The sequence below is a fragment of the Rhagoletis pomonella genome, unplaced genomic scaffold (assembly GCF_013731165.1).
Source record: "Rhagoletis pomonella isolate Grant_MI unplaced genomic scaffold, Rhpom_1.0 Rhpom_scaffold_00004, whole genome shotgun sequence".
NCBI lineage: Eukaryota > Metazoa > Arthropoda > Insecta > Diptera > Tephritidae > Rhagoletis > Rhagoletis pomonella.
In genome coordinates this window covers 39,027,418-39,043,840 of record NW_023458558.1, presented here as the reverse complement: position 1 = coordinate 39,043,840, position 16,423 = coordinate 39,027,418, and the positions used below count along the sequence as shown (strand labels likewise).

General features: G+C 34.2%; 2 protein-coding genes across 2 annotated transcripts; both read left to right on the top strand.

Annotated features, from left to right (window-relative positions):
• The first annotated feature begins 261 nt into the window (after positions 1-261).
• Positions 262-1,118, top strand: LOC118738475. The gene is made up of 2 exons (XM_036469410.1): positions 262-363; positions 433-1,118. The coding sequence occupies exons 1-2, from the start codon at positions 292-294 to the stop codon at positions 1,060-1,062; spliced, it is 702 nt and encodes a 233-aa protein (XP_036325303.1). The 5' UTR covers positions 262-291; the 3' UTR covers positions 1,063-1,118.
• A 6,447-nt stretch (positions 1,119-7,565) lies between these two features.
• Positions 7,566-8,455, top strand: LOC118738474. Its single transcript, XM_036469409.1, has 2 exons — positions 7,566-7,666; positions 7,728-8,455. Exons 1-2 carry the CDS (start codon positions 7,619-7,621, stop codon positions 8,367-8,369), a joined length of 690 nt encoding a protein of 229 aa, XP_036325302.1. The 5' UTR covers positions 7,566-7,618; the 3' UTR covers positions 8,370-8,455.
• Positions 8,456-16,423: the final 7,968 nt, after the last annotated feature.

Genomic DNA, 16,423 nt, shown 5'->3' with positions numbered 1-16,423 from the left:
ACTTAGTGATCTTTATTGTTAAACGTGCGATTTATGTATGCATTCGATGCTGCTTCAATTTACTTTTATACATATGTATATTGGATTTACTTTAAATAAAAAAAAATAAAAAATTTCATAAATTCACGAGTACTAATACAATCGTGTATACTATACACTTTCTGTATTTGGTTTGAGCTCCTCCAATCTTCGATTCTAATCAGCATTTTTTGGACCATATAAAATAGCATTTTAGTTCAGTTGCAACTCAGTCAGATTTGAAGCTTCCCAGAGGCAATCCTTCCTTCAGCCATGAAATCATTTACATTGCTAAAAATGCAGCAAGCTTTAATCCTCATTACCGGCGCCTTGCTATTGTCGCAAGTAAGCATATTTTATATCAACTTATAATATTATTAAATACATGTACATACGACAACTTTTGCACGATAGTTCGTACACGCCTTGCCGCATACGAAACGCGAGGTGGAGACCCTCCTCACCCACAACAGTATTCATTCCAGCCATGAATCTAGCGCCGAAGAAGACAATCCAAAAATGCAACTCATGGCATTTACTATAGGCCAATTAAGTCAACTTTCCAAATGGATACTCGAAAAGGGTAGCATAGTTGTGAAGAACACCGTTGAAGAATTGAATGAAATTCCGCAGAAAGATGCACTCTTGCAAGCGAATATCACCCGTATGCATCGCATTGCAACTGAAACGTCACAGCTGAACTTGGAAGATAATAAAGAAGGTATTATAAAACGATTCGAATTTCTGATTGATTTTGCAACAATGATGGAAGACTATGAGAACATGCCCGCGGATTCAAAATTACGACATACTTTAAAAACAGCTTTGGAAAATAATGGTTACAACCGATTTGAAAGCGAATTTGAAGAGAAAATCATCGAGTTGGCTAAAAATTTCGATCAGGCATTTGCTGAGTATGTCAAAGCTTTGACTCTAGCCGAGAAAGCGAAGGATGCTAAATTGCTTGAGTGGTATCAAGCATTCAAGGCTGAAACAGACAGGGAGAAGAAGCTTGATAAATTTAGTGATTTGTTTAGTTTTTAATACCTATGTTTGTTTGTATTAAACTTTGTAAAAAACTATTGACTACTTAAATAAAATAGAACATTTTATTCTTAAAACCATTTTTAATTTCATTTGTTATTTATTGCCAAATCTAGTCTCACATTAAGTGACAGATTCACAACCACATTTTAGCTCACCCGGAATTGAATTGATTTATAATCGAAAATGATGGGCTGTTTTGCGTATCGAAGGAAACACATACATACATTCAAACTTCTCTGTAACGAGTTCCAAAAATCGGGGAATTACTTCGTTATATAGAGCAGGGCTCGAATCGTTACATACGATATCATACTACTCGTCACGCAAAAACACATTTTTCGGATTAAGACATACGTGAACGTACTTTTTGTCCCATTCAGCTTAACCTCCCTGACTTATCACGTAATTTGCTTTCGTATGGTTTTCGATACGTGAACGGATGTTACGATTTGAGTGCAGGTGTGCTCATCCAATAGCTCAGTTGGCTCACAACAACACTTCACTCACACTCACTTACAACAAACACAGAATTCGTGGAAGCACAACACTCAAAATGTTAACGGATAAAAATCATTCGACTTTCTTTCATTAAATATGTCTATTTTACTCGTTTTTTAGCAAGTTTGTCGTTGCGCTTCAATCAAAATGGAAAAACTACCGGTGTCATTCTTTATTTCGCGAAATAAAAACGTAATGAAACCGTTATAGAATACTGAAAAGAATTGCGATGCTCTTAAAGGTTTTGCTAAAATTTGGAAACTTTGGTTTGCAGAAAAGATAGGAAGAGCTTTCAGCCTATCTCAGGAACTTTTGATTTTAGGCATTAAAAAAACGTTTTTAACACACTCATCTAACCGATTTCCCTTAACTCATAAGTAACAAAAAAATTTCAAGCCCGGCAATGTTAGAAGAAAAAAATACATAATAAGAAACTAAAAAAAAAAAAAAACAATAAATAACACAAGACTACAAAACCAATTTTCGAAAGTTTCTTTTGTCCATATGTTTTTAGGGTCGTTGAACACGAATCTGAAGTGCATTTTGATTCATCACGTCAGAATTTTTTTCTAACCTCAAAAACCATAGCGATCGTTATGTGACAAAAGTTTTTTTTTACATATAAATATTGACGGATTTACATTTATCTTTGTGTCCATGGGTTCTTGAGGTCACTGGTTACGAATATGGAGTTAGATATTCAAAATTCGAAATCGCGGATCCAAAAAGACGGTCCAAGCTACTAAATCTTATAAGAATTAATGTTTATTCCAAAATTTTACCGCCATATTGGATTTGGATCCGATAGAACAGTACAGTAACTCTTATTATGAGATATTGTCTTTTGAAAAATAACCAACAGATACAGCGATTTTGACCATATAAACCAAAAGTTCTAGAGATTAGAGTGCTCCAAATTTTTTATGCAGGAAAGAAATTCCTTCGTAAAAAAAGGGCACGCCTTGGTTTTTTCCCTTTGGTATTTGTAATAACTATACCAACTTTCAATTTTCTACTGTAATCAATGAAGGGTGGTAAATGAAACTGACAAAAATATTTATAATTTTAATAAAAAGCTAGTGCTACCATGACAATATTTATTCGTCTAATTTAAATTTAAAATAATATTAGGTTGCTTAACCAATTATTTGGTTAGTATACAACAATATACTTCTAGAGTAAAATATAAACATTTCGTAAAATTTGGTACCTGCACGTCTTTTGGCAAGAGAAAAAATTTTGGAAAGGTTGGGCTATCTCAGACTTTTTTTTGTACCACTCGAAAATCCATATAAGTACATACATACATAGAATGCTAATAAAAGATTTTCGAAGCTTATACATTTGTACATTAGTATTTACATACTACGAGGGAAAGGCCCTCGTGATAATCACGCTTTCCATTTCGCTGGTGGACGTGTTTCCGGACAGCGTTCGTCACCATCCGTTTGTAAATTGGTAAGGTAAATAAACTATTATAATATGGGTGTAAAAATAAAGTATTTTGAGAAATTTTAGTTTAGAAAATATTTATAAAAAGAGTTGCCATATGTTTTAAACCTTTTATAAATGAAATATGTATTACAGTATGGGTGTTAAAAGAAATCTTTAACCTAGAAATTTTTTTCGTTAGCGTTGTCACAAATCTAAAAAGTTAAGAACAAAAATTTAAAATTAAATGAAATATTAAGATATTCGGTAGAATGGAGAAAAATTTCCAAACTCTTTGATCCAGATATTTTTCAAAAGGGTTGCCACTGGTATTAATTTTCATACTGCGAATTTAAGAGTTGCAATAAAAATTTTTAAATGTTGCCGAAACAAAAAATATTGAAAAATCTACTCTTATAAACTGAATAAATTAAAAACTTATGGCGTTTTCGTTTCTACCAAAAAATGTTACCTTCTCTTTGCCCTCTACGCACAAATACTAAGAACAGGGCAATGAGAATACAACAATGTTTTTAGAAACGAAAACTAATTAAATAATATTAAAATATGAGATGAAAAATTTAACATTGTTGTTGTTCTTTTTAATATGGTCATTCGTTTGACTCAGCAGAGAAATAGCTTTTGAGATTATATTTACATGACATTACTACTGCAACGAAACTGTCATTTATTCCGTCCGGATACGTAACATTTATAACAATTCTCAAGCTTTGTTTCTATTTTTTGTAAACAAAATGTTTATGATTAAAAAAATATATATTCTTCAAAGGAACTGGCTGCTTTTACGTATGCTCCAATCACTTCTGTGGATTCAGAACGTTCATTTTCTATGTAAAAAAGTTTTTTAAGACCAAACCATGAAGATTTAATTATTGATAATTTAAAAAAAAAAAATTTCATTCATATATGCTAATGTGATTAAGTTTTCTTAATTTGTATGTGTACATACATATTTGCATACACATACTTGTAGAGAATTAGCTTATCTACATACATTCGTGTCTTGAAATGTACCTGTGCGCCCACTGCAAAATTTAATTGAATACTTTTGAACATACATTAACTTATTTTTACAGTATATTTTTAAATTTTCAGTGCATTTAATTCCATACCCTAATTATAACATATCATGGAGCTGTGCTATGGGTAAGAGAAAATTGTGCAACATCATCAATACGTGACTTCATTTGTGTGGGGTTAAGAGATTAGAAGCACTTTGTGTTATTAATTTAATGTCATACGCTTACATATGTATGCATATATATACATATATATATCTGTGTATTAGGGCGGGTCAATTTTTTTCGATTCGAATTCTACATAAGAAAAAAAGCCCTTTCGACCATAGCTCTAATATTAATGCGCAATTTCGAAAGAAGGTATCTTTAATTGATGCTAAGTTAATATGCAGATTAATATTTACTAAAGTGTTACGAATCTTTTTTTTTAATATAAATTTGTATTTGGGAGTTTTTTTGCTACGAAGAATTAATTTTTGATACCTATTTCTTATGTAAAGAACCGCAAGATGGCGTTAAAACTATCTTAAAACAAATTAGCTGAGGCAATTAAGCTTTAATTTGCGGTAATGAGGTTGGTGTTCGCACACACGTCAGCTGCCCAATTAGCGATACGAAATCAGCTGTTGGATGGGAATTGTTACCTCCTATTTTTCATTATATCGATGGCTGCGTGGAAGATCGACCTATCTCGGCAGCCAGTTCGAAAATGCCCTATCTCAGAAAATTTTTGAGCAACGCTCGGCGCTTTTGAACTGGCTGCCGAGATAGGTCGATCTTCCATTCAGCCATCGATATATAAATACATATTTACTTTTTAGGTACATCTTACTTTTAGGTAAAGTTTCCGTAAATTAGGTACAATTTAAGAATTCAATTTTCCATCCCTGATGGAATATCAGCTTTAAAAGAGGACCAGAAACAAACAGCTGATTGCTCTTTGTTCAATAAACATACCTGCAAGTCAAAATTAAACATACCTAGCAGGGTTGCATAGAGAATCTGACACAAATTGATTGCCAATTAATTATTAATTGGCAATTAATAATTTGAATTTTCGAATGATAAGTTGTATAACAATTAAGGCCTAAATTGGTGAAAAGGTTCTTAATTGTCAATAAGTTGCCTGTTTGAACATAGTCTAAGAAAGGCTCCACCGATTTTTTTTTTAATTTTGGACATCTACTGCAGACTTTCCAAGGATGGTTATAGGCTGAAAAATATTTAGATATATAAAGAGTGTGTGGCACCTCCCATTCAAACTGAATATCTCTGGAAGTATTCGTGGTAGAGTACTGCAACTTGGTATGGGGATATATGAAATTAATACCATACTCATGGATAAAAATTTGGGATTATTGGAAATTATGGCATGGTACCTCCCATACAAAACGAGTTTTTCATACTACATACCTCTGGAAAAGTGAAAATTTATGATTTGCATATTATAAAGTACATACCTTTTACTACAATTTTGAGTCGCATATCTCAGAAATGGTAATCCTTAGGAAGAAAAATGTTATAACAGTTTTTATAGATAATTGTATGATCTACACTTACGTCTCACCTATTTTTATGATAAATCTTACCGTTTTGCTGGAAAATTCAAAAAATTAATTTATGTGACCTTTGACCTTGAATAACTTTTTTTGCAGACGTGGGATCGATGGGGACTTTTGACATTTCATTTAACAGTGGTCGCTAATTTCATACCAATTTTCAGCTTTGTGCGAACTATTGTAAGCTTACCCCTATATTTTCAGCTAACTGGACTCGGCTATTGATTTGTAGCGCCATTTTTCGGTTCTTTAAATAAGAAATAGATATCAAAAATTTATTATTCGTATCAAAAAACCCCCAAATACAATTCTTTATAAAAAAAAAACATTTGTAACACTTTAGTAAATATTAATCTGCATATTAACTTAGCATTATTTAAAGATATGTTCTTTTAAAATTGTGCAGGCTCGAAATTGACTTTAGAGCTATGGTCTGTAGGAATTTTTTTCTTAGAATATTATAAAGAATCCAAGTCTGATAGGAACGATGTCGAAAAAAATCGATCCATATATATTGGCCCATCCTAATGTGTATATATGAAAAATATCGGTTCATTAGGGTGGCTCTTGAAAGTCATTTATTTTAAAATTTTGATAATTTGTCGATGCGCTACACCTCAGCTAGGCTGCAATCCATGAGCTTTGTGGAACTTAGTATCTTTAGTTTGAGGGAAACATGTGCCTCTCGTTGCTCAAAGTCACAAAAATCTATTAAAAATGTAATAAAACTTTATTTGCTGAATTCACAAACGTACATATGTACCAGGGTTGTTGCGAATATTCGCATTCGCATTGGCAACCGCGGAGCTTCCGCATTCATTTTAGCATTCGCATTCGCTATCGCATTCCCAATAATCAATGCGGAGCTTTTGCGAATGCGAATGTTGTGCAAGTGCACCAATAAAACGTCGTATCTGGCAAACAAAATGACAAATTGTAGCCAATATTTTTTGCCTGTTGTCGTTGGAGTATTTTTTTGTAACAAAACTGGTCAAATGTCATATTTATCAACTTTGATAAAAATGTGTTTAAACTTATTATTTCTTCAGCTATATAATCGGGCAGTTATGCAAGTTCCCACTTATACTTGGCCTTTGACGAACGTCAAACAGAACATAGTCCTTTTAATAATATATATTTTTTGTTTTCTCTGGCAGGCAAGACTTTAAAAACAGAATTTTGTTAAAAATTTTCATTCCTGGAAAATAATAATTTGTTTTCCATATCCACCTATCTAGATGGCTATAAGCACAAATTCTTCGAACCAGTCGCAGAAGAAACCATTCAAAATGAATTACAAAAACTAAAATCGAAAAACGCTGATCCGGTACAAGTTCTCCAAATTCTGAAACAGCCAAAGGAATGAGAATGAAGAATTCTTTTTAAAAAGCTTCAGAAAAATCTGACACATCTGGTTTGGTTTGTAAGCGCTGTTTACACAACGATCTCACCATTACGCTAGATTCTTCAAGTGAACATGAAAGTCAGGAGGATACATCCGACATTTGCAGCCCCGATGCAATTCTCATTACTTTTTATTAAATAAGATTTTAAGTTTTTAAACTCAAGTACTAAATAAAATACACATTATTAAAAATTACTAAGTTTTACATTTTTTTATTTACCAAAATAACTTAGTTTACTTACCTGGTTATTTCTTAAAAATACTTGACATCCGCATTCGCATTCGCATCCGCGGATGTTAGCTGTTATTTCACATTCGCAACATCCCTAATATGTACATATACATATGGGGCAGCGAACACTGACTAAATAAAGCGATTTGTTCATCGAAAAAAAACTTTGATATAAAAATCAATCTGCCAAAGAAATTAGGGCTACCCCAATGTACAAACATATAAACATATGTAGGTATGTACACTTTAATTTGCTCCTAAAATCGACTTACATATATTATTTAAAATTAATTAAGGTAGAAATCGTATAAAATGCCATTGCGAGTCAATTTCGATCACACTGCAGCGCATCTTTCTATTCCGTTTAAATCTAAAGCCATCAGCTAAAATGAAGCAGGCGTTACTTATCGCAACCAGCGCTTTGCTGTTTGTTCAGGTAAAGTAAAAGAGATTTTTTCAACAGATGTGAAATGGCTTAAAATTATTTAAATTAAAAGATCATCCATGCCTTACCGCATATGAAGCGTGAGTCTGTCGCCGTAGTTGTACACGGTGCCAACAGCCTCCATGAAACTCAAGGCACAGCTGCCGAAGAGGACGACGCCAAGGTGCAACTTGTTGCTGACACTTTGACCGAAATAGCTGTATTAGCTAAATGGACACTCGACAAGGGAAGCGTAGTCATAAGGAATTCCGTTAAGGAATTGAATGCGATTCCAGTAAAGGATGAACAATTGCAAGCCAACATCACTCGCATGTCCAAAGTTGTTGAAGAAATCTCACGCATCAACATGGAAGAACAAGAGGAGGTTCTATTGAAACTCTTCACTGAAATGATTGAATTTGCAACCCTCTTGGCCGACTACCAAGGCATGCCCGAGTGTTCGAAATTGCAAATAACATTGAAGGCAGCTTTGGAAAACAATGGCTTCAACAAGTTCGATAGTGAATTCAAAGAGAAGATCGTTGGGGTTGCTAAGAATTTCGAAACTAGATTCAGTGAATTCAGTGAAGGGATGACTACAGCCAAAAAAGCAAAGAATGCTAAATTAATTCATTGGTATGAGGAATTTAAGGCCGAAACTGGCGTAGAGGCGAAGCTTGACAAATTTGGCGAATTTTTTTATTTAATATCTTAAGTTCCTGCAGGTGCTACTTGCATGCATATATTTTCTTTCAATCCTCATTACGAAAATACAAAAACGTTAAACGGTGAATAATTTTACATCTCTGTATTTAGATTCTTTATAGCTTCGTGAGTTATGAACCGTGGTGAAAACCAATGGCTTATTTTAAATAATAAGTTATAAGACTATTCCCTAAAACTGGAAAAAAACTTTGGTACCCTCGAAAGTTTCAAAACTTTAAATGAGCTATCGTAGTTCAGTATACCGATTATGCTGCTTCTTGTAAAATATTTTTTTATGAGACTTGAACAAGATGTCGCAGATAAGGGCAAACTAAACTAAATTACGGTGGTAAAAATAGAAAGACCAAATGCTTTAAATCTTATCACGCATACCTCGAAAATATTCTTTATAAATCACACAGTTCACAATGTTGGGTTGCCAGAGTTATTTTCTGAGAAATCGGTATCAATTCCTTTCTCCCAAAAAGCATCGAGAAAATACTAAATCAGCATTTAAATAGAAGGACAGCAACGTGACTGAAGATGCAGTGAGAGACTACCCACAGGAAGGAGTGCTATCACGGTTACTATGGCTCATGGTTTTTAACAAAGTACTGGTAAAGCTAGACTCTCAGAGGATGTAGCGATACTGGTATGGGGTTCCTTTCCTTCGATCAGAAGTGAAATTATGGAAAGGGCTCTAAAGGCGGTCGATTCCTGGATCTGTCAAACAAGGTGAAATACCTGGGAGTTAGTCTGGATTCCAAACTTAACTGGAAACCAAACATTGAAGAGCACTCAAGGAAGTCCACGGTGATTCTCCATGTAGCCAAGATGATGTTGAGCTGATGCGGTTTGAACTGCAGTAGGCGAAACTCATACCTGTGCAGAGTGAATGCAGATGTAGTAACCAATGAGTGCCGCCACATAACTCACGGCGCGTCTTCGCATGCCCCCAGATCCCCACCCAGCTAACGCCCCTCTCCCTATGAACAGACCAGGTGGAAGCAACACACTTCCTGGGCCTCCCCTAGCTGAGCCTGAAGACAACGTTGAAGGACAAGCCGACTCGAACGGGGCTTAGTAGCCGCTACAGAAACACCGAGTACGAGTTTCAAGACCCGTCTTCCATCAAGAAAGGAACCGACATTATATACAGTTAAGGAAAGACATCCAAAAGAGTTTGGGAGTGGAGCTTATCCGGAACAATTAGGTCCTTTCTTACTACGGCAGTCCTTTTAAGGCAGAACTGATGGTAATCTCAAAGGGCACATCACGGTTTCAGAGTGATACGATTCCTAGTCAAGATATTCACAAAAGTAGTTGCTTAATACCTGCGATCTCTAGACCTGTCCATTGCGACACGCAGAGAAATTGCAAAATTCACAAAAGTTGAAATTTGGCAAATGGACCCGACCTGTCGTATTGCCAAAGCATAGCCATACATACAAGCTGGCCATACATGGACGCCTAATGTACTAAGCCTCTATTTAATATAAGAAGGCAAAGCATTTGCATAGTAACTGGAGTTTTCGCCGGACATTGTCTGATTGGATTAGGCGCAGCTAGACTGGGCGCACCCGGGAACGACTTCTGTAGAAGTTCCATGGCTAAAGACAAAATATAAACCATCCAACAACTTATCTGCCATTTTGCGACGCTATCAAAAAGGGGAGCAAAAGCTCTTTGCAGTTATTTCGGCGATGATCGCGATGAACTCCAAGCGATGGATGTTAGAAGCCTATGCACTTTCTTTTTTGCTAAGAACAAAGTGGTTTATAGCGGAACGGGGATAAATGCAAATTTCATGCGATATCACAAATCGCGCTGAGTCTAAGTGTGTTCACATAGTTCACTACCGCTCAATCTAACCTAACCTATATTTGAACAAAAGCCAAAGGTCCCCTTTGCTAATATTTAGTAGGATGGCAAGTAAAATTATGTGCTTGAAAAATCTGTTTTTCGGCCTGAAACATAAAATTTAATATTTATTTATGTACATACATATGAATTTACATATAATTCAAACCGCGTTATTCTTTGAAGGCTAATGTTATTCAAATTTCAACTCTGGTAACAAGATTGTATACATACATATGTATATTAGAGCTCTCGATTTTGTTCGCACATTTTCAAACAGCCCGGGTATATGAGCAGCGAATACTCGCACACTTGTTCAATGCTCATTACTCGAAAATTTTTGAGCATGAGCTCGAGCAATTCGAGTTTTTTCGAGTAATTTGAGCAATGTTTTTTTATTATATTGACATTTTTGGTAGCAACTTTTTAAATTTTTCAAATTATTGATATATAATGCAAAGATTGTTACATTGGTATTTAATAATATAATTTATTTAACATGAATTAGAAAGCGGCTGCTGACAAATACAATTTATAAATTTTCTTTTGTTTATGAAATTGTTCAAAAACTCGAAAATTTTGAACAAACATTTGAGCAGTTGAGCAATGAACGAGTTTCGAGCGAGTATCGAGCTACTCGCATTGCTCGATACCCGGGTATCTAGAGCTCTAATGTATATACATCCTTGTAACGTACGAACGTAAATTTTTATATTTGACTAAAAACACGTTACACTTAAATATACTTAATTTGGCTCAAATTTTCGCTAAAGTTTGCGATGTTTGTTAAGGACAATCGCATCACTGTTACAACGAAATACGCGTTTTGCATACTGAAGGACAATTTGCACCCAAACGTATGTACAATATATAGGTACATTAGGAATTTACATTAGGAATGTTAATCCCGGGATCCCGGGATGCCGGACTTTTCGAGATTTATAATTTGCACTAATGGCAATAATAGAAACTCATTTTCTTGAAAAGCATTGGCTATATTTCTTTTTTTTAATAATTAATAAATTTTTTATAAATGTCTAGCTCATTATACATATGACACCGCGCGATAGTAAATTTTAAACACAAATACCAATATATTCGCGAAAACATGGGCCAAATATAGGAAAATTGCGTTTTTAGTATTTCACTCTGACATCAGTAATTCAAAAATGATTTAAAAAATTTAGAGAAATGTGCTTGGAGAAGAAGTATGGGTATTAATGAGAAAATCCTGTAGAATTTAAACATATTCAAGTTTTTAGCGCAGCAGGGCTGGTAAATATGGAAAATATCATTTTAAAATGTTATCCCTGAAATTTCGCAGTATTTGTTCGAATTTCGTTCTTCTTCTTACTTTGTCAGCTTAAAGATTACCTATTCGTCCTGGTGAATCCAAAAATTTAAATTTTTTAAATTCCAAAAAAAAATTCCTATTGCATTTGTTACCCATATTTTTATTCTACATTGCATTGCATTTTTTTAATAATTTTAGGAATTAATCATATCTTTGAAATTACAAAGTCCTTCAAAATAAATCCTGCGGTCAGAGAGAAAAAATAAAAACGCCACTTTAAATAAAAAAGTAGGTTTCAAACCATGGTACAGTAATTACAGGTATTGTCTTCCCAGATAGTTTTGGTTTGCATCGAAATTCGTGTTCCCTTATTTTCATTTTAACGCAGTTCAATGCTTATTCTTTTACTTTTTGCTTTTTGTTTTCGCTCAATTTTGGTTTTTATAATTTTTCAAAACAAAAGAAAAAACCTTTGAAATTAATTGATCCATACATATTTTGAATTTATTTACAAGCAAATGTTTATTTTCCGGCTTTTGCAAATTGAATAAGTTCTCTGTGAAATGGGTTTGTTAAAAAAAATCCTTGAACATACATACATGTTATTTGGGGTATGGAAAAAGGGATATTTCTAGCAGTAAACGTTTTAGTGTGGGCAACAATAATATTTTTTAAATAAGGCAGATCGGAATATGCTCTCACTGGGAAGACAATACCTGTAATTATTGTACCATGGTTTCAAACCCGTTTATTTATTATTTATTTCAAGGTAGGAAAGCTTCTCAAACAATATAGAAGCAATTTTTTCGATTCAAGTTGTTGAAAAGTAATGAATATCTAATTCCCGGCATCCCGTGATTGTGACAACGCCATCCCGAAAATCTTGGGGTCGGAAAAATCCGAAAAATGCACATCCCTAACGTACATATAACTGATTTAAGAACAAAAAGAATAACGACCAGCCAGGCGGCAGCTGTAGATAAACTATTCAAATTTAAGGGTCTAAGGGCATAGCTTCGCAAGGACATCATATAAGTACTATATGGTCATACATACATATATACATTTTTATAATATACATTATTCATGACCTTATGTTATATGAAAAAAGATGTTCATTCTTTGGTTGAAAAAGCGTTTAAAAGGATTTGGTAAATTTGTTTTATAATTCTTGTGCTGTTGAAAGCTATTTCCAATATTTTACAAATGTATTTATAATGGAACGGTAAACAATGGACCAACGTTAAAGAAACTAAACTTTAAATATAAAAAATATTTGTAATAAATAAAAATATTGCTCCTACGCATGATATAAAAAAGAAGGTAGTTTCATTGTCACTTTTCGGACGCCATATTAACTACCTGACAATTAGGCATTATGTGACATTTCGTGCTGCCATACCTAGTCCTCAATAATCATTTATTTATTTTGTAAAAGTTATTTACAAAATTAAAAGGAAATTTGTCTTCGATCTGAGCAATAACGAAAATGGAAATTCATACATCGCCATATTTGAAAAACAACCAACCAACTTTTTCTTTGAAACAAAAGACCACTTAATATGTTGTCCACCGCAAAAATTAGTTATTAAATTCGTTTATTCGAAAGCCAATCACCGAAAGGGATTTGGATGTGCTTTGCAAATGTTAGCTCCAGTAAGGCTTTAATTTCGATGCTTCATGATATGAAAGATAATATGGTTATGGACAATAGAGGTACTCCCGATTGAACTGGCACCCATAGTTTGGAAGTAAGTAGTTAGAGGGCAGTCCAATGCCTTAAGTGCAGCTTGTCTGTCACCGCAGACATGTAAACTCATTCCCCTCCACCTCGCCCCACTCAGTGTTATACCGGCATCCGTTTCTTTTCTAGTCTGCAGGTGGCCTTACAGGCTCCCTACGTATGAGGAAACAAAGTGATGGTAAGTGGAAGAGTGCATCCAGAGCAGCGCCACGTATTGTAGAGAAAGCTTCCGTACAGCACACGGCAGTAGGTCTTTGAAGTTTTGGAAGCAGACTTTCCACGCTCTTGATTGAGAATCTGCTCCACCATACCTGTTTACATTGCCAAAATGCTGCCAATTCCACGATAGTTTTGTATACAGAAGTACTTCTAGATACTTCACTTTGGAAGAATTCTAAATTTTGGCTCCTTTAATTGTGGTGAAAATGAGACCATTAAACCTTCTCCGAAGCCTGGTCTCGGACTATGCTTTAATGACGATTTAGCTAACAATACGTCTATTTCGGGCTATTAAAAAAAAAGAGTTTTGTTATGTAAATATATTTATTTTGTTTAAAATTGAATGAAAAAAAACTTTTTTAATAAGTAAATGTTTCAAAACTGGATTTTATTTTATTTCTTCATCTCTGAACAACGACATTATTCAAAAGATCTTTTAAACGCTTAAGAAAGGTTCAAATTTGATTATCAAGCACATCAACTTACTATTTTTTTATGCAAATTTTACTCTTTTATTAAATCCCAAATATTTAAAAGAAAAACTCCCCTCTCAAAAAATGTCAATGTGGCAAAGCTATGCTTAATGTTTACATCTGGAGAAATGTCGAAAATGTTCTTTATAATAAAAAAATAGTAGTAATGAAACTACCTTCTTTTTTGTATCATGCTCCCACTTTTGCCAAACACGCAATTTTTATACCTTTCATGAGCATGAAATGGTATTATAACTTTGGTCCGATGTTTGTAAGTACCAGAATAAAAAGAGATAGACCCATTAAAATGTATACTTATATGATCAGAATGTCGAGCTGAGTCGATTTAGCCATGTCCGTCGGTCCGTCTGTCCGTCTGTCTGTCTATCCGTCTGTTTGTATGCAATCTAGTCTCTCAGTTGTCGAGATATCCGGATAAAATTTGGTAGGTGGGTGTATCTTTATAATGTATTAATCATTTGTCGGAACCGGAAGAATAGGACCACTATAACATATAGCTCCAATACAACTGATTGTTCGGATATGAGATTTTTCGTTATAACTTCTCCATTTATGCAGCTAGGAACATGAAATTTTGCAGTACTTGCACCCATTATCAACAGAATACTTACAGTGAAAATTACAAAGATCGGGTCACTATAGCATATAGCTCCCATACAACTGATTGTTCAGATATGAGATTTTTCGTTATAACTCATCATCCATTTATATAGCAAGGCACATGAAATTCCGCACTGTTTTCAATAATTATCAACAGAAAACTTACAGTGAAAATTAAAAAGATCGGGTAACTATAACCTATAGCTCCCATACAACTGATTGTTCAGATATGAGATTTTTCGTTATAATTCATCCATTTATGTAGCTAGGACCATGAAATTTCGCGCTGTTTTCACTGATTATCAACAGAAAACTTACAGTGAAAATAACAAAGATCGGGTCACTATAACCTGCAGCCCCCATACAACCGATTGTTCAGATATGAGATCTTTTATCATAACTCCTCCATTTATGCAGCTAGGAACATGAAATTTCGCACCATTTTCACTCATTATTAAGAGAATACTTACAGTGAAAATAACAAGGATCGGGTGACTACAACATATATATTCCATACATCTGATTGTTCAGATATGGGATTTTACTGTAAAACTCCTTTATTTGAACAGCTAAAACCGATAAATTTCGTAAGATATTTTATAAATAATAATACAAAGTCTACTGAGAAAATCGTCAAAATCTATGCTGTATAAGCTTTATCTCCTATAGCACTGATTGTTCAGATACCAGTTTTTGCGATATATCTCCTTTATGTAGGAAACTAAATCCAATAAATTGTGTTACCGGTTTACATACCGATCACATAGCAGTGAAAATCACTTAGATTGGTGCTAATATAAGGTATATCTTCCATACCTCTGATTGTTTAGATGCGATTTTTTATATAAGTATATAACTCCTCTATCAATGTATGCAGATGTATTCAAAAGCAGTAATCTGTCAAAATAAAATTTGCAGATGTTCATGAAAGGTATGAAGCCTTCGGCATAGCCGAAGACAGCGCTGCTCTTACTTGTTTATACTAGTTCGTTTCTCCAAAAAAATAAATCTCAAAGGGGAAAAACTTGTTCGCTGAACTCAAAAACGAAAACGTCACTTAAATATGTATGTGGTTTGTTCATTGTAATTTTCACGTACAATACGGTGTTTTCTTTATGTATGCGTTTGTGTAAAATACGTAAGAACCAGATGCCTGCACGCGTAAGTTTTGCATCGTACGATGTACGAATCTGATGATAACCACGTTGCCTCTGAGTAGATGAGTAACGATCGGCGTCGTCGGGTAATATAAAAATATTATTTCTAAACTTTGTGCAAAACTCGCGAAAATTCGATAAATTTTCATACAAATTTTTAACTCTCTAATCAGATTTTTTGGAATTTTCTCGAGCATACAGTTCTGTAGCCCATTAAATTCGGGTTAAAAGTTAGTGAAAAATCGCTCTGGTTTTTTAGATTTTTTTTGAACATACAATTTTATCAAGGGAGTCTCCCAATGGGATAGGTTTCCTAAGGAAGCAAGATGGCAGGGAGACTCTAAATCACCTGCTTTAAGTACATTTCCCAGGCTCTTCGGTGGAGCACGAATATGGGAATACACACTTCTAGACCTTCATATTAGGGAGGGGAATTTAACTCTTCCAATCCCTTACACCACACACAAATTGCCACTCAAAGGGAAATGTATGAGGTGGACCCACAGCACGTAGCATAATGTACTCATACAGTATATAGTATGAAGTATGAAGATATGAAGCACGCATCCACTTCGGTTGCAAACATTGCAGTCGCTCAACAGGAGGCGCCAGAATGACATTCAAAAATAAAGAAAACAGAGTTTCATATGCGCATTTTTATATGCAATGAAATTATAAAGTATTTCTATAATACAT

Excerpts from the sequence above, each read along its gene's own strand:
- LOC118738474 (XM_036469409.1), top strand. The coding sequence starts at position 7,619 with ATGAAGCAGGCGTTACTTATCGCAACCAGCGCTTTGCTGTTTGTTCAG. Across the intron at positions 7,667-7,727 it reads GCGCTTTGCTGTTTGTTCAG|ATCATCCATGCCTTACCGCA; the intron begins GTAAAGTAAAAG and ends TTAAATTAAAAG.
- LOC118738475 (XM_036469410.1), top strand. The coding sequence starts at position 292 with ATGAAATCATTTACATTGCTAAAAATGCAGCAAGCTTTAATCCTCATT. Across the intron at positions 364-432 it reads GCGCCTTGCTATTGTCGCAA|TTCGTACACGCCTTGCCGCA; the intron begins GTAAGCATATTT and ends TTTGCACGATAG.